This window comes from Gobio gobio, assembly GCF_949357685.1.
Source record: "Gobio gobio genome assembly, chromosome: 22".
Lineage (NCBI taxonomy): Eukaryota > Metazoa > Chordata > Actinopteri > Cypriniformes > Gobionidae > Gobio > Gobio gobio.
The window spans coordinates 6,890,843-6,912,143 of NC_137118.1; the positions used below are offsets into that span (position 1 = coordinate 6,890,843).

General features: G+C 42.6%; 1 protein-coding gene across 1 annotated transcript in view; it reads left to right on the forward strand.

Moving 5' to 3' along the window:
• Window positions 1-21,301, forward strand: part of alcama (activated leukocyte cell adhesion molecule a) — a 130,275-nt gene that overhangs the window by 90,200 nt on the left and 18,774 nt on the right. Inside the window, 5 exon segments of the mRNA XM_079804850.1 lie at window positions 1,251-1,315; window positions 5,573-5,660; window positions 9,528-9,701; window positions 18,141-18,265; window positions 18,379-18,511. Coding sequence (XP_079660976.1) covers window positions 1,251-1,315; window positions 5,573-5,660; window positions 9,528-9,701; window positions 18,141-18,265; window positions 18,379-18,511 — 585 coding nt within the window.

The following is a 21,301-nucleotide window of genomic DNA, read 5'->3' on the forward strand; positions in this document are numbered from 1 at the left end:
CTAAAGTTATTACAAAATTAAATTTTGTGTAAAAAAAAATGCATTCCAATGCATTCGTCACACTGTAAACAGAAGGTCAAATGGAGGGCTTTCCATTTTGGGATACAATATTGGTCACAGTGTGCTCTGATTGTAACTGTAACGCATATTTTGGCTAATCAAATAGATGGTCTGGGTTACTTGTTTAAACATTTTATATACATTATATATATACTGTATATACACACACACACACACACACACACAGACCTCACTCACTCACTCGCGTTGGGTTTTTCCATGTTTTATGGAGACATTCCATAGACATAATGATACAAACTGTATGTTCTATCCTGTAACCCTTAACCTACCGATCACTCAATAGGACTTCTAAGCTGTTTTCCTCATGGGGAACAAAAAATGCCCCAACAAGGATTGTAATGTATAAATGCAGAACGTTTTGTGTGATGGGTAGGTTTAGGGGTAGGGTTTGTGTTGGGGGATAACATATACAGTATAAAAATCATGATGTCTATTACACTCTAAAAAATGCTGGGTTAAAAACAACCCAAGTTGGGTTGAAAATGGACTAACCCAGCAATTGGGTTGTTTTAACCCAGTGAATGGGATGTTTTAACCCACCATTTGGGTTGTTTTAACCCATTTAATGGGTAGTTTTAACCCAGCGGTTGGGTTAAATGTTTACTTAAAACAACACAATCGCTGGGTTAAAACAACCCAATTGCTGGGTTAGTCCATTTTCAACCCAACTTGGGTTGTTTTGAACCCAGCATTTTTTAGAGTGTATAAAACATGAAAACGCAACGTGTGTGTGTTAATATTTTTCTATCCTGGCGGGGACTTCAACCGGAAGGCACACTGACCCATGGGGATTCGTGTCACAGTGGGAAACAAGCTTTTGTTTTTGGCTCTTTAAGCCAAAGTCGGCCCTGGAGGGCCACTGTCCTGCAGAGTTTAGCTCCAACTCAACACACCTGTCTGGAAGTTTCTAGTATGCCTAATAAGACCTTGATTAGCTGGTACAGGTGTGTTTAATTGGGGTTGAAGCTAAACTCTGCAGGACAGTGGCCCTCCAGGCAGGATCAGGATCGGACACCCCCGTTATAAATCATACAGAAGGAATTTTGTTGAAAATGTAAAAATGCAGACATTTTGTGTGATGGGTAGGTTTAGTGGTGGTGTAAAAACCATTACATCTATGGAGAGTGCCCACAAAGATAGTAAACCAGATGCTTTGTCTCTTATTGCAGAAAAACCATCAACCCCTGTCATCAAAAACAAAGCGAAAGAACTGGAAAACGGCAAGCTGACACAGGTGAGTCAGTCTTTACACTTTTCCCTTTAAGACCCAGTGCTTCTGCTGCTGCTGCCTTCGCCAGTAGACGGTGTTTGCTCCAGTACACACACCAGCCAGTGTACTAACAATGTGCAGGATCAAACCCTGTGCCATTGTTTTCATGTCTCTCTAGTAGTCTCAACATTGACACACACCTGCTGTTATCACAGTTAGAGGCGGCTTGTAGACGCCGCTAATGATACGGACATCAGCGATCGCGTCTGTGGGGCGTACACACCTGATTTAGGCAGTGCTCGAGCGATTGTCACCCACGGCTGCACAGGAAACAGCCACTTTTATGTTGTCTAGAGTTTGCATCTCAAACACAGGGCGACAGTAATATTATTCGGTTGCATGAGAAGAGGAAGGAGCTTTGATTTGAACTACTTGGAGCACATACAAGGCTTCCCACGCAGTCCTTATGACTGGTGTTGGTAAATGGAGATGGGGGTCGTTATTTTTCATTTTCTCCCTCTATCGCTCTCTCTTTTTTAGTGTAGTTCAGAGGCGCTAGGATCTTAGAGTCTGGCTGAGGCAGAGGTGTGGGGTGGGGAAGGCTTAGGCTGTGTATACAGCATTATGGGCCTGTTTTTTTCCGTGGCCACCCACCGAGGTCTGTCGTGTTCAAAGTGCTGAGACTTGCTTAGACAGAGAGAGGGGAAGGACACGGAAGAAAGAGCGCCTCCTCTGAATATATAGCATTTCAAATAGCTACTTGTCTTGAAGACTTGCAGGGTGGCTGAAGGTCTCTAGAAAGAATAAATTAGAAAGAGAAGGGTGAATACATTAAATAGGTGTGCCACTTTTGCACACAAAAAAGGCGGATTGATTTAAAAAGATGTTTGTGTACATTTTCCAACGATCATGGCAGCAGTTATTCATGGAAAGGTCAAGGAGAGTCATATTGCTAATTTGAATCAGAATTGGTTCTTTAAAATCTTTGGGGATTTTATAGAGTGAAGTCTGTATCGCAGAGGTGGAGCGATTCTGTACAGTCACATAGAAGCATGTGAATCAAAAATAAACAGTCCATTTCTCAAACTGTTGACTGTTATGAGCCTGTTCATGTTTAGTTTTTTAGCATATTTTTGATTCACTAAAAGAATGGTCTCATGAGACTCATTCATTTGGAAATCAGACTACAGTGGGATTGCTTTCATAAAATGCTTCTTTTACTTTTAGAGAAAAAAGTGCCACTAGTATAATCTGATAAATCTCTAAAGTAATGTGTTAATGAAACCGACTACACAGCATGACTATTGTCGTCTGATTCCTGAATGAATGGCTCACATGAGCCAGTTTCATTGAATCAAAAAGCGTGACCAGTGTAATCTGATTCACAAATGAATGTCTCTGAGTCAAGTTCTTTTTGCTGAATCAAAACCATACAGCACAAGCAGTGCAGTCAGAAAAATGACTCTTATGAGTTGGATCTTTTGAGGGAAATAAAACAATAATGTGCAACCAGTAGTCCAACAGATTCTTGAACTAATGACTCTTATGATTTGATTCTTTTAGTGAATCAATCCGTTAAAGCTTACAATTTATTCACTGGTTGAAGACTCATGAGATGTAAATCTGACGTTACTGACTGGTTGTTCATATGACAATGTGCATTTATTTGTGCAGTATATATATATCTAATTACTGCTTATTAATAGTTAGTAAGGTAGTTGTTAAGTTTAAGTTTATTGGGTAGAATTATGGGATTAATATCTGCTTTATAAGTACTAATAAACAGCCAATATCAATATGCATGCTAATAAACAACTAGTTAACAGTGAGCCTGGATGCCAGCCGAACTTAGCCCCGGCCACAGTTTGGTCTGGACTTGATCCGTTGAGGAGTAATTATGCCCGAACAGAAACTGTTCGGACCAATGAAATTGTCAGGGCAGGCTTTAGACGATGATGGACAGATGATAAACAGTAACGTAATCATCCACGTCATCAAAGGCGCTTGGGTTGAATTTGTTCTAATCCTAAACGGAAAACTTGTTCGTATATGCATTTACCTTTACTATTTCTCTCAGAAATGATGATCGTGTTGGTAAGTACTCTGTGTATCCTTACATTCTTTTTATACAACACCGGCAACGATCGTTTACACTCATCTTTTTCTTCTAACGTTAGGCTACTTATTCCAGAGTGCGGGCAGACAGGGTTTCCAAGTTTTTACAACAAAACCCGCCCAATTGCTAACGTTCCTCAAAACTAGCAAAAAACAAGCCTAATAGCTTTCCATGGGGGGTTCTCCGGGGAAAAAAGGCATTTGGGGGGTAAAATAGTGTTATTTTGGCAAGGCTGGCAGCTAAAAATCGCATTCCTGAGTCTGTATATCACATAATTGGGGTCGCTTTAACCCGCGGACATGGCAACACAGTGCAGTTGAGTTCTGTTGACATTAGACAACTAACATTATGCGTCGCTCCGTTGCTCTGATTGGTTGTAGGTCTATCCAATTGAGGTCTTTCCTGGTTCGGTTGAAACACGCCCCATAATCACAGCCCAATGGAGCAGTATCAGACTCAAATTCTGACTAGAATTGAGTATGACGACATCAGGCTAGTTAACAGTGAGAATTGGAGCCTAAACTGAAGTGTTACTAGCCTGACGTCGTCATACTCAGATTCTAGTCAGAATATGAGTCTGATGCTGCTCCATCGGGCTGTGATTATGGGGCGAAAATGCCTCTGCACTTAATTGGATAGACCTACAACCAATCAGAGCAATGGAGTAAGTGACATATGTTGAGCGACGCATAGTTGTCAACAGAACTCAACTGCACGCACACTGGAATAAGACAATGAGTGTAAGCGATATTTGCTGGTGTTGTAAAAATAATTTAAGGATACACGCAGTACTTACCAACACGATCATCATTTTTGAGAGAAATAGTAAAGGTGAATGCGTATACGAACAAGTTCTCCGTTTAACAAATTCAACCCAAGCGCTCTTTGGTGACGTGGATGATTACGTCACTGTTGATCATCTGTCCATCATCGTATAAAGCCCGCCCTGACAATTTGATTGGTCCGAACAGCTCTGGTTCGAGCATAGTTGCTCCACAACGGATCAAGTCCAGACCGAACTCCTCGACCTCAAATGTTGTGGGCGGGGCTAAGTTCGGCTGGCATCAGGGCTAAAGTGGTACCATACTATAACACTAAATAATACTAAAATATAACATTGTTTTGCAATAATAGTTTGAATTAAATAGTTCTCTCATCATTTTGCAATGGAATTGCATTTCTTTTTTCCAGATATTTCTTCCTCAAAAGTAAAGGACTTAGTAATGAAACGGAAATCATTAAATTGATTGCTAAAACAATGCAGAAAGCATGTGCAAATAAACGCCATTAGTGGGCAGAATTCATTCTTCGTGAATCCCCCGAGAGTCCAGGAAGGAAAGTGCTTAGTCACAGCTGCTCTGTTCCACGGCTCACTGGAAGCTACAGGCTTCAGGCAGCACTCTATACGCTTGAGAGGTGATGCATCATGGTCCGGCTCCTGAGGAAGGTCCGGTGTGTTATCGGAGACCGGAATCACAGTACAGTGATTTCCCCCACCCCATCTCCCCCTCGTTCGTGGTTCCTCTAAATCTTGGATTTCTCACGCCACCCTGAACACCTGAGCACATGCATCATCCCGCTGTCTGCTCCGCTTTCCTGCCATTATTACCCTTCTCTCTTTCTGCTGATCTCTCTATCCCGGGGCAGATAGCTCGTCAGCATGTGATCCTGTCAGCGTGTTATTAATGCAGAGCCTATTCGGCCTCTGGCGGCGGTTTTACTCAAACAGAGAGAAGGAAAATGGCAAGAAAAAGACAGTGAGGAAATGGGAGACCTGTATCACAACTGTAGAGTTAAAACCCAGCCCACTTTAGCTCATAAAGATGTCATTATATCAAGGTATCTTCCCTGGGCCACCCCAGGATTTAAGTGGGATAAAAGTACCTCGAAGGTCATAAACCTTCATTAGGGAAAGTCCCAAAGAAAAGTGTCCCAGAGTCACAACACATTCTAATCGTGTTGAGTGTGGGAATGACACATCATGTGACGATCGAATGTGTTAATATGTGTTATGAGTCTATACATAGATGTGTAAGACACTGGCGGAACCGAAAGTGTTCGAGTGTCACAGTACCTCGTCCAAATTCATGACGAAAAGTTTCGATATAGTCACTAAAGCAGATGCACTGTTTTTTTCTTTGTGTGTGTGTGTGTGTGTGTGTTAGTTGGGGGAATGCGTGGTGGAGAGTTCCAACCCAGCGGTAGATCTCATCTGGATGAGGAACAACCAGTCCCTGGTGAATGACGGCAAGAGTGAGTTCATTTCAGAGCCATTACATGAAAGGAGAATCAGGAAATCAAGTGCACCAAACACACTAATCTGATATATAGTGTTTTATAAGCTTAAATATACACTCTAAAAAAAAAAGGTTCTATATGGCACCAAAAATGGTTCTTGACTCGTAATCATAAGGGAACCTTTTTAAGTGCTGTATAGCACCAAATTTGGTTCTTCAGTGGTTCTTCAGCAGTTCTTCACCGGTTCTTTGAGTAAGGTGCTATATAGCACCGCTACCATATACAGAACATGTTAAGATATGGTGCTATATAGCATCAAAAGTGGTTCCCCTATGATTACGACCAAGAACCATTTTTGGTGCCATATAGAACCTTTTTTTTTAGAGTGTATGAATTGAAAATATTACATGCATGCATACATATTAGGGGTGTAACGGTACACAAAAGTTCAGTACGTACGTGGTTTTGAAGTCATGGTTCGGTACGGGTTTGGTACAGCAGCTTTACGAAATTGCTTTTTATGTATTTTTATGAAACACTGGTTTACTGAAAAAATTGTCTGTTCTTAAATTAATTCAATTATAACTAAAAGTTTCTTAAAGATATTGCTGTAAACTATATAGGGAGCCCTTACTTGCACATTATTATAATATTAAATGTTAACAACAGAGCCGAAAACTATTAGCCTAAATTCAGTTGCTATTTCTTTTTTAGATATAATATGTTATTTGAGTGTTGAATATTATTATGCAAACATGTAAACTTCACATGAGGCAGTTTTTGCATTAACTTCTAAATCTAATTATAAAATTATGTTTTTTCTTCAATTCGTTGTTGAAATATAATCATGTATGCACAGTGTCTGTCATTTTCACGACATATTTATTTAAACATACATTAAATAATCAAGATATCACTAACAGGTTAAGTAGAATATAATGAATATTAAGGCTGTGCGATATTGAAGAAAAATGTGATATGCAATATCCTTGTTAAATAATGCGATATGCGATACGATATTGCTTTAAGCGCGTAAAATCTATTTCTTTCCCCAACTGATATCATAACCGACTGTGTTTACATGAATACTCATCAAGACAGCCATTTTGACATAACTGTGTGCGTGTTTGACAGTTCAAGTGTGAAACAAGACACGAAAAAAGAACGGCTTGTGCGCACGTTTCGGTGTGTGTGTTAGACAGCACGAGACTGCAAGGAGTTGTTTTTTGCAAGTTATTGCGTTTAATAACTCTTCTTAACGTCAAGCAAGTCACATAAGCAACAGTCGTGTGCCCAGTCGATTCTCTGCTGTATGCGTCAACCTAAAACGTCCACTTTTCACAATGTTGAAGTAGCATATTAAAATCATTCAGATATTGCGTAGCCTTGCGATATGCATATTGCGATATGTTCATTTGCGATATTTTGATAATTTCGATATATTGCGCAGCCCTAATGAATATATAGGCTAATGTAGGTCATATATTTAGTGAAAGAGTTGATCTCTCTAGTGAACTAACAGCTGTGGACACTGAATGACTCCTGAAGTAAATGTGACGCTACGTGACATTGTTTACAAACTGTTTTATTGACATCTTTTCACCGTTGAAACACTGATTGAGCGATTACATGAGATATGATTATGTGCCAATATGGCACCGGTACCTATATAACCAAAATGTAACCAGACCAAATCAGAACGCAGATTTCGGTGCCACTTAAATTCCAACGCTTTGGCTTGCACCGAGCCAGAGACAGACATGCTCAGCGCTCGTCACATATCACAACTAGTCTGTGTTTCCAACCATATCATATTTATTTTAGGTTTCAGGCATTTAAATGCACATAATTACTGGCAGAAAATACACACTGATGTCTATATCGGTGATGACAATCCTTTCAGACGGTTATAATTTGACTACGTGTTTTATTCACATCAGATACACATTATATACTTAACTATATAGTTTACTCTATTCTTCTCCCAGTTCAGCAGCGGTCACTTACTTTCATGTATTTCGTGAGACGAGGATGAATTTATGTGATGTCAATCCGACAGATCCGATTTCTCTGAGGCGCAAACTAACATGGCGGCGCCCTTCGCACATTATAGATCAACTAACACACATTCAGATATTTCATGACATTGTTAACAAGTTTGTGAATATTTTGTATAAAAAATTAATTAATAAATAAAACCGATACAGCTGTCATAGCACTATTGTGGCTGCTGTGTCATGCGAGAAGCATTTTTAAGTTCTAAAATATTCAGCTAGAGAATATATTCATATTTCTGCTAAATAAAGCTGAACCTTGAAGCTGGTTTGTAGCATACCAAGAATACCAACTACTGCTGTTATTACTGTAACTGTTATTTAGTGTTAAATTAGGCCTATTGTTGTTGGGTTAGGTGGCTCAGGTTTTACTGTGAATTTGTTAAGTAAATTGTGTTTTGTATCTATTTATATTTGAGTATACTTTAAACTTTTAAAAAAATGTTCCATTTAAAGAATGTTTTTTTTTTTTTTCAGTAAAAAGCCATTCTTTAATATCATCCACCGTTGTTTTGTAGCTCTTTTTTTTTTCTTTTTGTTAAGTATCGGTTCAGGCACCGGTACCGTTTTAAAAGTATCGGTTGGGCACCGGTATCGTAAAAAAAAACAAAAAACGATACCCAACCCTAGATATACGTGTTCGTGATTGAAGTGTGTTCTGCGCTTAAAACAAAGTTAAACGTGTACCGTTACACCCCTAACACACACACACACACACACACACACACACATGTACAGTCAGATAAATATTTTATATTTTTGTAATTGCGCCTTGATAAATTATGTATTGTTTTTTTTTTCAATTCAAGCTAGATCAAACACATTTATTTAAATCATTAATTTGAATTAAAACAGGATCATTTATCTGCCATTTTTATTTACCTCAAAATAATAGTGAACTCATTTCAAAAGATATAATAAACAAGAAGTGACATGTGATCTTTGACAAGCCCTTTTCAAAGGTTACTACTGCTATTTAACATTTTTGTTGAATAACATTAGGTTTTTTTCATGTTGATAATATTCTTTAATCTAACCCATCAAATAATAAATAAATTTGAATTTTTTTGAAAAGTAATGAATTATTTAGAAAAAGTGTTGTTTACTAATGTTGCTAATGTCAGGAGGATAAACTCTTTATAACAAGGAACAGTTAAGAATATTTTATTATATTAATATAAACATGTTTATTGATGTAGTTTGAGATGTCATTCCTTTGAAAACGGCAATGAAAAGGCACTTGTTTCATAAAATGACTCAACAAGTATGTATAATATTTCCCACAAGCTTTTATGAAAAAAAAAATAATGTGTTTCTACACTGGATGTGTGTGGCATGTTGTGACACAGCATAACTAGATAATGCGCATATTGTAAGCATATTGAAGCTGTCTACACTGCGAGCATCTGATATGGCACGTCGCGTTTTTTAATTGACAGACACCCGGTACCTGTTTCTGACATGCTGTAGAACTACTCCTGACACTTATTTTACAACAGTTTGTCTCTCTGAAATAAAGAAGATTTATTTACAAAAAGCATAAACTGATTGCCATGACATTTTATGTTACGTAATTTAGTTTTGTCAGCTTGTGGTCCCATATGCAGTCCTACGTGCGCTTTCGTTCTTCTGAAATTACCCTAAAAAAAATACGGAAGCTGAAGTCTCGCGCTCACAGCTGATTGGTTTGTGGTTAGTGAACATTCTGACAGTGTTGACAGACTCAAGCTGTTGTTACGTGGTGTCAGGCACTTCTAGTGTGACAGTCACCGTGTTTGCCGGCTCTAATGACTGATGTGTCTATATGTGTGTTTGTGTGTGACTGCAGAGATCATTATAAAACCTAGTGTCACCAAGGACCCAGTCACAGGTCTGTCCAGCACCTCTTCCAGTCTGGAGTACACCGCCAGTAAAGAGGATGTGACCTCACAGTTCACCTGCTCAGCACAGCATGTGATGGGCACCAACCAGGTTTCAGCAGCAGAGACCTTCCCAATTTACTGTAAGTAACTTAATTGGTGCTGGCTACATACTAAAAAGCTCTTTTCTACCATTCAAACGTTTGGGGTCGGTAAGATTTTTAAAATGTTTTTGTCTCTTCTGCTCACCAAGGCTGCATTTATTTAATAAAAAAAACATACAGTAAAACAATAACATTGTGAAATATTATTACAACTCGAAATAGTTGTTTTCTATTCTAATATATTTTAAAACGTATTGTGATCAAAGCTGATTTTTCAGCATCATTACTCGTCTTCAGCGTCACATGATCCATGAGAAATCATTCTAATATGATGTTTTGCTGCTCAAGAAACATTTTTTAATTATCAGTCAGTGTTGAAAACAGGATATTTTAATGATCATAAAGATCAAAAGAAAAGCATTTATATGAAGTAGAGATATTTTGTTACATTATAAATATATTTCTTGTTAGTTTTGTTTAATTTAATTCATACTTGCTTAGGTCATGGTCAAAATTTATATATAGTAAAAACAGGAGCAAAGCACGCACATCACCGGCAAAACATGCTCAAGATTGGGTGCTTGACAAAAGAACAAAAGAAATGATAAAAATCAGGAAAAAAATGTAGGCACACCAAGGCTCCAAAAATGCAAAAATAAATTATAACGGACTCAGAAAGATAACATTTCAAGCATGCCGGCTCTTCGTCAGACAATTAAAGGTTTTTAGCCAACAAGTCTTTATACTCACAGGTGATTAATCAAGGATCACATGACTAAAAAAAAGAAAATTCTAAAAAAATCTGTGTACACTAGGGCTGCACAATTAATCGAATTTCTAATCGTGATTACAATTACAGATGCCACAATTACAAAAAAAAAAAAAAAAATGATTCTGCTTTTTTTCTCTTCTTTCTAGTCAACTCAAGTCACTATAATTTATATAGCGCTTTTTACAATGCCGATTGTTTCAAAGCAGCTTCACAGTGATAACAGGAAAATAATGCAACAGAATTTGATTCGCCTGTACAGCCGCTCTGGAGAAAACCGTGATGTCATCCAGCTCATTTCAATTATCATATGTGTCAATGCGGGCGGATCAGTAATATAGTTGAATATTTAGTGTCCCCAACTAAGCAAGCCAAAAGCTAAGGGCAAAAGAGGCGATGCTGGCAAGGAACCAAAACTCCATCAGGTGGCATAATGGAGAAAAAACCTTGGGAGAAACCAGGCTCAGTCTCCTCTAGCCAATGAACAAACAGTGTATGATTATGATTCAGGCAACATTACAAGTCCGAAGTCAGATTAGAGAAGTCAAACACTTCTCTATCTCTCTCTATTTCTACAGGTTCAGGGTTTTTTCCCCATTGTTTTAATTTAAGTTTTAGTATAACATAATAATACCATGCATAATCTTAATTTTTTTTTTTTTTTTTTTTTTTTTTTAAGAAATCAAACCAATGTATAGATGAGATTTGAGGCTTAAAGGGTTAGTTCACCCAAAAATGAAAAATTCTGTTATGAATGACTTACCCTCATGTTGTTCGACACCCGTAAGACCTACGTTCATCTTCGGAACAAAAATGAAGATATTTTAGTTGAAATCTGATGGCTCTGAAAGGCCTCCATTGGCACAATGCACTTTACACTCTCAAGACCCATAAAAGGTACTAAAGACGTCGTTACAAAGTCCATCTCATTACAGTGGTTTTACAATAACTTTATGAAGCGACGAGAATAGTTCTCTTTCATAGGTTCACTCGACGCTGCGTCACTTTAATGACGTAATGGGACGCCCTCTGGGTGTGCCGATTGTCTGAAGCCCTTATAGAATCACGCCAATTGATTGGCTGATGGCGCGCACGTCGCCCCACCTGACGTAGTCACCTATATTAGCGCTCGCGCGCGCCATCTGCTCCTCAGATTTCTCTGCCTTCACGAAGCGGCCATTTCATGCCCTTCGGTTATCGATTTTTCTGGCCCAAAAACAGTCGATATTTACCTCAGCACTTCAGCGACCGCGGATTGTGGAACTTTGTTCTCCTTGTGGTGAAGTGCTATGGAATTCCGACGTTGCCCACCGCCGTGCACTCGCTTCATCGCGATCGACGATCCCCACAGTAAGTGTGTTAAATGTCTGGGATTTCCACACGCACGCGACGCGGTTCAGGGGTTCTCTAACTGTAAATACTGCGATAACCTCCTTCTCAAAACCCTCCGCTCGAGGCTCGCGGTTTTTGAGAGGGAGTCATCCGTTTTTCCCCGTCGCGCTCCCGAGGCCGCGCAGGCCTCTCTTGGATCCGCGACCTGGGGTTCGGATGTAGAGCTCGAGGATGTGGAGTGCGAGCAGACGGGCCTCGCCCTTTCTCTCCCTCTCTCCCCCGAGCATGTGCGCGGGACTCCGCCTGTGGAATACTCGCACGATTATCTCTGTCCCAGCCCGGAGGCACGCGATGCGGTTTCCTTCGGACTGGAGGATGTCATTTTCACTGCAGCATCCGACTCCGAGGATTTCGGTGCTGCAAATACTGACGACGCTCTCCCGCCAAGCGGCCAGGAAGCGCGGCCATCAGCGGCGTATGACGAGCTCGTGGATGTACTCGCGCGCGCTACACAGAAGCTCGCGATCGAGTGGCCGGATGAACCCCGCGAAGCTCAATCTTCTCGGTTGGATGAGAGATTCCTCAGCGGCCCTAATTCTAGGCCTCCGCGGAGGAAGCTACCATTTTTCAGTGATCTACACAGTGAGATTTCTAGATCCTGGAAGCAGCCGTTCTCAGCCCGCCTAACTAACGCGGCAGCCGCTGATTTCACTAACCTCGTGGGTTTTGAGGAACAGGGCTATTCCGCTATTCCCGCGGTTGAGGACACGCTGGCCACTCACCTCGCGCCATCTTCAGCTCCCTCATGGAAGTCCCGCCCCCTTCTTCCCACTAAGCCGTGCAGGACCACTTCTGCCCTGATTGGAAAATCCTACATGGCGGCTGGTCAGGCTGGCATGGCCCTTCATACTATGGCCATTCTCCAGGCATATCAGGCGGATGTACTGAAGGAAATGGACGAGGGCACCGGTTTGACGCCGGAAGCTGTAAAGGAGCTTCGTAAAGCCACGGATTTGGCGTTACGAGCAACTAAACACACAGCTCGCGCTGTAGGGCGCTCTATGGCGGGCGCGGTGGCGGCGGAGCGCCACTTATGGCTTAATCTCACTGAGATTCGCGATAAGGAGAAAGTTTTCCTTATGGACGCTCCGATTTCCCAGTCCGGATTGTTTGGGGAGGCGGTTAACACTGTGGTTGAGAAGTTTAGATCTGCAAAATCCCAGTCTGCCGCTCTTAAGCAGTTCATGCCGAGGAGAGCGAGGGACGCTCCTTCCCCCTCCCCCTCTCAGTCCAGAGATCGCCCCTCTTTCAAAAGAGAGTTTACCGCCCGGAGGAGCGACCAGAGTTATCCTCCACCCACCACGGTCTGGGGAGCTCGCGGTCGTCCATTTCCCCGTCAACGTCCTCACAAACGCATCGACCCAAAGCGGCCCAGCAAACCTTCTGCTTCGGCCACTTCGAGTCGCTCCTGACCCTCCGGTCAGAAAAAGGGGAGCTGCAGTTCACGACCGGGGCTGGGTCAGACCGCGCAAGCGTTTCTGCCCGCCCCCCACCAGCTCTCCCTATCCAGCTCTGTCATTTCCGCCGCCCAGCGCGCTTCGGAATACAGAACCGAATATATCCTCGCCTTTTCCGGCGCTGGAGGAAGGAGACGCTCTCTGCTTTCTCCCCTCACGTCTGATTGGCTCACCATCCGCCGCTCGTCCAGACGGAGACACATCCGGTCTTCTCCGGGAACCAGAGCGGCCCAGCCTTCCACTGCCTACTCCGCGCCAGGACGCCACGTGCTCTCCTCTGCGGATGGCCACACCCCCCTCAGAGGTCCAGCTCGACACCCCAACTCAGGTATGTCCACCGCACCTCATCATACCTCCCACTTTGTCAAATTTCCTCCTCGAGTGGAAACTTTTGCCAGGGATATCATCCTGGGTCCTCCGCACGATTCAGTCAGGCTACACGCTTCAGTTCTGTCGCAACCCTCCTCGCTTCGACGGGGTCGCTCAGACGGTAGTAAACAGCGCCTCTCAGGCTTCTGTGCTACAACAAGAGCTCTCTTCTCTCCTCCTAAAGGGGGCAATAGAGGAAGTTCCGGCAACAGAGGAGAAATGTGGCTTCTTCAGCCGTTATTTCCTTGTTCCGAAGAAAGACGGCGGTCTGCGTCCCATCCTGGACCTCCGCCGCCTGAACTTCGCCCTCTACAAAGGGAAGTTCAAGATGCTAACGCTAAAGACTATCTTGTCTCAGATACGTGCGGAGGACTGGTTTGTCACTATAGACCTGAGAGATGCTTACTTCCATATTCAGGTTGTCAGACGACACAGGAAGTTTCTCAGGTTCGCCTTCAAAGGGAAGGCTTATCAATACAAAGTCCTTCCCTTCGGCCTTGCCCTGGCACCAAGGACGTTCACGAAGTGTATGGATGCTGCTCTGGCCCCGCTGAGGCTCCAGGGCATCCGTATTCTCAATTACCTGGACGACTGGCTCATTTTGGCCCACTCCAGGGAGTTAGCCTGTCATCACAGAGATGTCGTTCTTCGACACGTTCAATCTCTTGGCTTGAGAGTGAACACAGACAAGAGCGTTCTTACTCCGGCTCAGCAGACCACCTTCTTAGGTGTTCGTCTGGACTCCGTTCCGATGCAGGCCCGTTTGGCCCCTGCTCGGATTTCCAGTATCACAACATGCTTGGTCCGCTTCAGGCTAGGCCATCATGTTTCTGTGGGTACGTGTCGCAGGCTCCTGGGTCTCATGGCCGCAGCTTCCCCGGTGCTTCCCCTGGGACTGCTCCATATGAGGCCCTTCCTCTGGTGGATGAAACGCTCAGGGGCTCGGTCAACAGGATCGGCCCTTCGCCTATTGAAGGTGTCACGCGGCTGCTTTCGTGCCCTATCAATGTGGCGGGACCCTCTTTTTCTTCAGAAAGGGGTCAAGATGGGGGCTGTTTTCCGTCGCCAAATGGTTACGACGGACGCCTCTCTTACCGGCTGGGGTGCGGTATTCGAGGGCAGACCAGCTATGGGGATCTGGGAGGGGGAAGTTCTCTCCTGGCACATAAATTGCCTGGAGTTGAGAGCGGTATCCCTGGCCCTTCAGCATTTTCTCCCCTCACTCAGGGGGCATCATGTCATTGTCAGGACCGACAATATGGCAGTGGTGTCTCACGTAAATCGCCAGGGAGGATCACGGTCGCGCACCCTGGACAGGCATGCGCGCCGACTCCTCCTGTGGTCTCAGGACAAGTTTTTGTCCCTGAGAGCAGTCCATGTACCCGGAGTCTTGAACCTCGCTGCAGATTATCTGTCGAGACAGAAGCTCCGGTCAGGGGAATGGATGCTGAACCCTCAAACTGTGTCACAGATTTGGGAGATGTTCGGGAAAGCGGAAGTGGACCTCTTTGCCTCGAAGGAGTCGTCCCAGTGTCGGCTCTGGTTTTCTCTGAGCTCTCCGGCCCCGTTGGGGATAGATGCGTTCGCGCATCCATGGCCCAATCTGAAACTCTATGCGTTCCCGCCCATCAAGCTGATTCCGGCGGTTCTGTACAGAGTAAGGGAGAGTGGGGCCAGCCTCCTGCTGGTGGCTCCACACTGGCCATCCCAGACTTGGTTCTCGGAGATGGTTCTCCTCCTGGACTCCTCCCCATGGGAGATACCGGTCAGGAAGGACCTTTTGACACAACTTCAGGGCAGGATTTGGCACCCTCACCCGGAGATTTGGAAGTTGTGGGTATGGCCCATCAAGGGCCAACGATACTAAACGCTGGTCTTTCTGCAGACGTTCAGGAGATCATTGCTAATGCGAGAGCCCCCTCCACAAGGAAGCTCTATTCCTCCAAGTGGAGGGTCTTTGAGTCGTGGTGCTCGACTCATGCAGCGGATCCAGTTAACTGCCCGGTTGGTTCAGTTCTGGAGTTCCTGCAGGAGAAATTTGCTGCTGGAGCAGCGGCCACCACCCTTCGGGTCTATGTCGCAGCTATAGCTGCCGGTAGGGAGTCGGACGAAATCCCGCTAGGCAAGCATAGACTGGTTTCATCTTTCATGCGAGGGGTTAGGCGCCTGAGACCGGCACGCTCCCCTGGTATTCCCTCTTGGGACCTCTCCGTGGTCCTTGAAGGGCTAACTTTGGCTCCATTTGAGCCTTTGGAGTCAGCTCCTGAGCGAATTCTGACTCTCAAAGTTGCTCTTTTGTTAGCTCTATCTTCTTTGAAACGAGTGGGCGATCTACAGGCTCTCTCTGTTAGTGGGACCTGTATGGATTTTGCCCCTGGCTTAGTCAAGGTTACCTTAAGACCTAGGCCAGGTTATGTGCCCAAAGTTTTGTCCACGTCATTTCGCTCTCAGGTTATTACTCTTCACTCCTTTCACCCCCCTCCGTTTGACTCGGAGGAAGACGAGAAACTTCATTTGCTCTGCCCAGTTCGAGCGTTGAAGTGTTATGTTGACCGTTCAGACAGCTGGAGGAAATCTAACCAGCTGTTGGTATGCTTCGGTGCTGGCCGCCGCGGGCTTGCCGCTTCGAAGCAAAGGGTTTCCCATTGGGTGACAGAGGCTATTTCCTTAGCTTATGAGGTGCGTGGTTTACCTTCACCTCTTGATATTAGAGCGCATTCTACCAGAGGTGTGGCTTCCTCTCAAGCACTTTTTAGAGGGGCTCTTTTGGAAGATATTTGTGTGGCGGCAGGTTGGTCCTCTCCGCACACTTTTGTGAGATTCTATAGTTTGGATCTCGACATGGCTCCGGGTTCGCATGTCCTGTCTGCTTAACCTAGTCATGTAGGTTATCTGGTGTTCTTTGAGCCAGATACGGCAGCGCTTTAGCTTGGCGTGTTTGGTATATCGTTCCCATTACGTCATTAAAGTGACGCAGCGTCGAGTGAACCTATGAAAGAGAACGTCTCAGGTTACTTGCGTAACCTATGTTCTCTGAGTAGGGAACGAGACGCTGCGTACGCTGCCAAGCTCTTCGCGCTGCCGACAGGCTTTCCTTTTCGGCAGAGAAATCTGAGGAGCAGATGGCGCGCGCGAGCGCTAATATAGGTGACTACGTCAGGTGGGGCGACGTGCGCGCCATCAGCCAATCAATTGGCGTGATTCTATAAGGGCTTCAGACAATCGGCACACCCAGAGGGCGTCCCATTACGTCATTAAAGTGACGCAGCGTCTCGTTCCCTACTCAGAGAACATAGGTTACGCAAGTAACCTGAGACGTTTTTGTGCGCAAAAAAACCCTAAATAACGACTTGTATAGTGATGACCGATTTCAAAACACTGCATCATGAAGCTTCGAAGCCATCAGATTTCAACTAAAATATCTTCCTTTGTCTTACGGGTGTCGAACGACATGAGGGTAAGTAATTAATGACAGAATTTTCATTTTTGGGTGAACTAACCCTTTAATGCTATATAAAGGCATTAAAATGTTTTCAGGAAGAATGTTTTTAGCTTATTTTCATATAAAAATATAGCATGCAGTTGCTTCAAACAATGTTATAAAGCTATTCAAAACATCATTCAGTGTAAATTGTGATCATCGTAATTAATAATCGCAATTACAATTTCAAGGGAATAATCAACAATTATGATTTGTCGCAATAGTGCAGTCTTTTTATATCTTTAATATTTAATATACCAGTAGATTCAGGTTTCTATACTGTACATGGCTATTGTACACAAACCAGCACCCCCTAGAGGCGGATCTGCCATATTAGCCCAGAGATAAAAACAAACTGGGATTTGGGATGGTAGTCAAGTGCTGGGGCTTTTCTCTCCCTGAGATGTGACACATGCTGTGTCTAGCACTTTGATGCTTTATTTGTTTGATTTTACAGCTGGTTTGCGGGGTCCGTGTTCACGGGGATCTGTGTATCTGTACATCACCCAGTATATGAAGCCATCTCTTGAGTCCTGAACCTTGAATTGAAGGTCTCAGCTGGTAGCCAGGCTCAATTTGATGGGGTTTTTTTCTAGGTCTTGTCAGGCATAATGCTGGTAACCGAGTGTCTCTGTCTCTCTCTCTCTCTCTCTCTCTCTCTCTCTCTCTCTCTCTCTCTCTCTCTCTCTCTCTCTCTCTCTCTCTCATCTGAATGCTGAGAGGTTTGTTCAGTGCCTCGGGGTGAAGATGTGATGTGAAATGCTCTGTGGCTGCTGGGCACAAAAACGAGGGCGAGAATGAGAGACTGCAAATGGTTGTGGAAATGAAGGCGTTTAAGCCCCTTGGGGTCTGCAGAATGGCACGGTGTCTTAGAGAATGTTTTTTTAGTGGCTTTTGCTACATGTTGGAAAGTCACACCGCATCCCTGCAATGACAGCCATCTTCCTCGCTTTTCTGTTTTTTTTTCTTCTTTTTTTTCTAATGTTTGTTTTCTCTCCTTTCCCTTTCAGACCCCACTGAGAAGGTGAGTCTACAGGTTATTTCTCAGAGCCCCATTAGGGAAGGTGATGATGTGACACTGAAATGCCAGGCGGACGGAAACCCTCCTCCCACCAGCTTCAACTTCAACATTAAGGTGAGAGATCTCCGGCCGTGTCCACAGTCTTTCATCTCCAGGGTCCTGCAGTCTGCCCTGTATCCTTCACTACAGGTTAATTACACCATATCTCTTTCTCTCGCCCTCTTCAGGGCAAGAAGGTCACGGTGACGGACAAGGATGTCTACACTCTGACTGGCGTTACCCGAGACGACAGTGGCGTGTACAAGTGCTCCCTGCTTGACAACAATGTAATGGAGTCCACTCAGATCGTCACAGTGAGCTGTGAGTGGGAAAAAAGATGCTCTCCTCTTCTCTATCTCCCTCCCATCTCTGCCTAAGGGCACAAACACACTAGAGAAAGACCTGATGGAGCGTTTGACAGATATGGAAAGATCTTTTTGAGGTTTTGGAAAGAGCAGAGTCAGTCGTTCCAAATGCATAGTAGAAGAGGCACGCTATTTTACATTCAGCCAATTCCATCATGATGGCACATCAGAGGGTTAATAATAAAAAAGTGCAAGGTTAATATACTATAATATAATATAATTATTTAATATAAAAGTGATTAAAACAATTCACTTATTAATTACACATTCTTTCTGTAATTAATCGCAGCTAACATTAAAGGTTTTGATATTTTTTTATATCGCAATAATGTCACATTTAATCTCCAAATTAATGTAGAAACAACATAAAGACAGTATATTTTAAATATTTTATGTTGTTAACTTGAAAGTTAACACTTCACAGTCTTCACTGCGTACATTTTCAATTAAATGTATATTAATCATTATTAAAGCTACAAAAGTTCAGTCAAGAGCAGTGAGTGATTTTTCTCTTTGGCTGTGTCCGAAATCGCCCCCTATACCCTTTAATAGGGCACTATTTGAGGGGACAGCCATTTGTAGTGGTGTCCGAAACCATAGTGGACATTATTGAGTGCACTCATTCAATCCCACAATGCACCGTATGCTCAACGGCTAGAAAATACCCATAATGCACTGTGAGTTGCGAGCTGAATGAATTCCCACGTCTCGCCCGCATCTGAATCATCCGTTAATTCCTTTTCCAAACCGCGCTGGTCCAACAGGTATAAATTCCTTTTTTATTGATTATTAAATTGTTTAATTACGGTTAATACATGCTAGTTTCCATGGCAGAGTTCATGATAAATATACATTACTACTGCCAGTTTGCTACATTTTAAATGATTATTAAACAGCAAGCAGAAACTATGCAAAAGCGGCAGGCCTTCCTGTGCACTCAGTGTCCGAATTCACTCACTCGTTTTTATTCACTCACTCAAGTGGACTATATTAGTGGAGTAATGTAGTGAATAGTGAGTGAGGGTATAGGGAGCGACTTCGAACACAGCATTTGTCTTTTCTTTAATTAACATTAATGACAGAGATCACAGCTGCGGGTTTTTTAGGCTGCTGTCACTTTAAGATCTGAAGCACATGCGTGACTTGCATCCGATGTCCTCACAACTCTTTATGGTCATTTAAGACTTTATTAAAGGGATAGTTCATCCAAAAATGATGATTTACTCACACTCAAGTCATCCTAGATGTATATGACATTCTTCTTTCAGACGAATAAAATCGGAGTTATATTAAAAAAGTCCTGGCTCTTTCAAGCATTATAATAGCAGTGACTGTTGCTCGGTTTTTGAAGTCCATAAAAAAATGCATCTGTCCGTCAAATAACATGCTCCACACAGCTCCAGGAGGTTAATAAAGGCCTTCTGAAGCGAATCGATGCGTTTGTGTAAGAAAAATTTCCATATTTAAAACTTTATAAAGTAAAGTTTCAGCCCAAAAATAGAGCAACATTCACTGCCATTATAAAGTTTGGAAGAGCCAGAACTTTTTTAATATAACTCTGATTGTATTCGTCTGAAAGAAGAATGCCATATACACCTAGGATGACTTGAGGGTGAGTAAATCATGGGCTAATTTTCATTTTTGGGTGAACTATCCCTTTAACTAATTTAAGACTGTGCTTACGAGGATACTCGACAAAGCAGACATTTTGGCTTTTGTCCACGCCAGTACAAATTTAAGTTGTTATCACTTAATTATCAATTATCAGGCTTGAATGGTTTAATAGCACTTGAATGAATGATAGCGTGATCATATACTGTAGCGCAGACAAAGGATGACAGAAAAAAAACTGATGCGGTGATAATTGCGTTAAATATTTTTAATGCGTTAAACTGAAAAAAGGAATCGCATGCTTATGATCATATAATAATGCATAATTAAACATTTATTCTGAAAACATTTATTTGATATATCCACTTCTACAAGTTTTTTAAATGCTTTGGGTCGATGCTTAGAGCTGAAGATGTGTAATCCCTCAATAAGAGCTTTTCACAATTTGGAAATATTCAATATTCTATAAGTGGCTTCTTTAATCAATCTGCCAACCAACACCTCGACAAGCTGAATGAGAATTAACATTTGCATTTATGGTTCATGAATAAATACACTTAAGCAAATGCATTAAAAGTTCTAGGCTTGCAAAAGTCACAAGCATTTCCTGAAAACAAAAAAACAAAAAAAACACGCTTGTAAATATTAAACCATATGTAAATGTGCTATGTTTTCATAAATGTGAAATGTGTTAATGTAAATAATAAACTGAATTTTATCATGTTTTTGTAATGCCTGATTAAAAAATGGGTTAAAAAGACAACATGCAGAGTAGAATATCTACACTGAAAAAAAAATGGTGCTATATGGCACTAAAAGTGGTTCTTGGCTCGTAATCATAGGGAAACCTGTATAGCACCAAGTGCTTCAGTGGTTCTTCAGTGGTTCTTCACCGGTTCTTTGGCTGAGGTGCTATATATCACCGCTACCATATACAGAACATGTTAAAGGGTTAGTTCACCCAAAAATGAAAATTCTGTCATTAATTACTCACCCTCATGTCGTTCGACACCCGTAAGACCTCCGTTCATCTTCGGAACACAAATGAAGATATTTTTGTTGAAAGCTCATTGGCATTCAGTACATTTACACTCACAAGACCCATAAAAGGCACTTAAAACGTCGTTACAAAGTC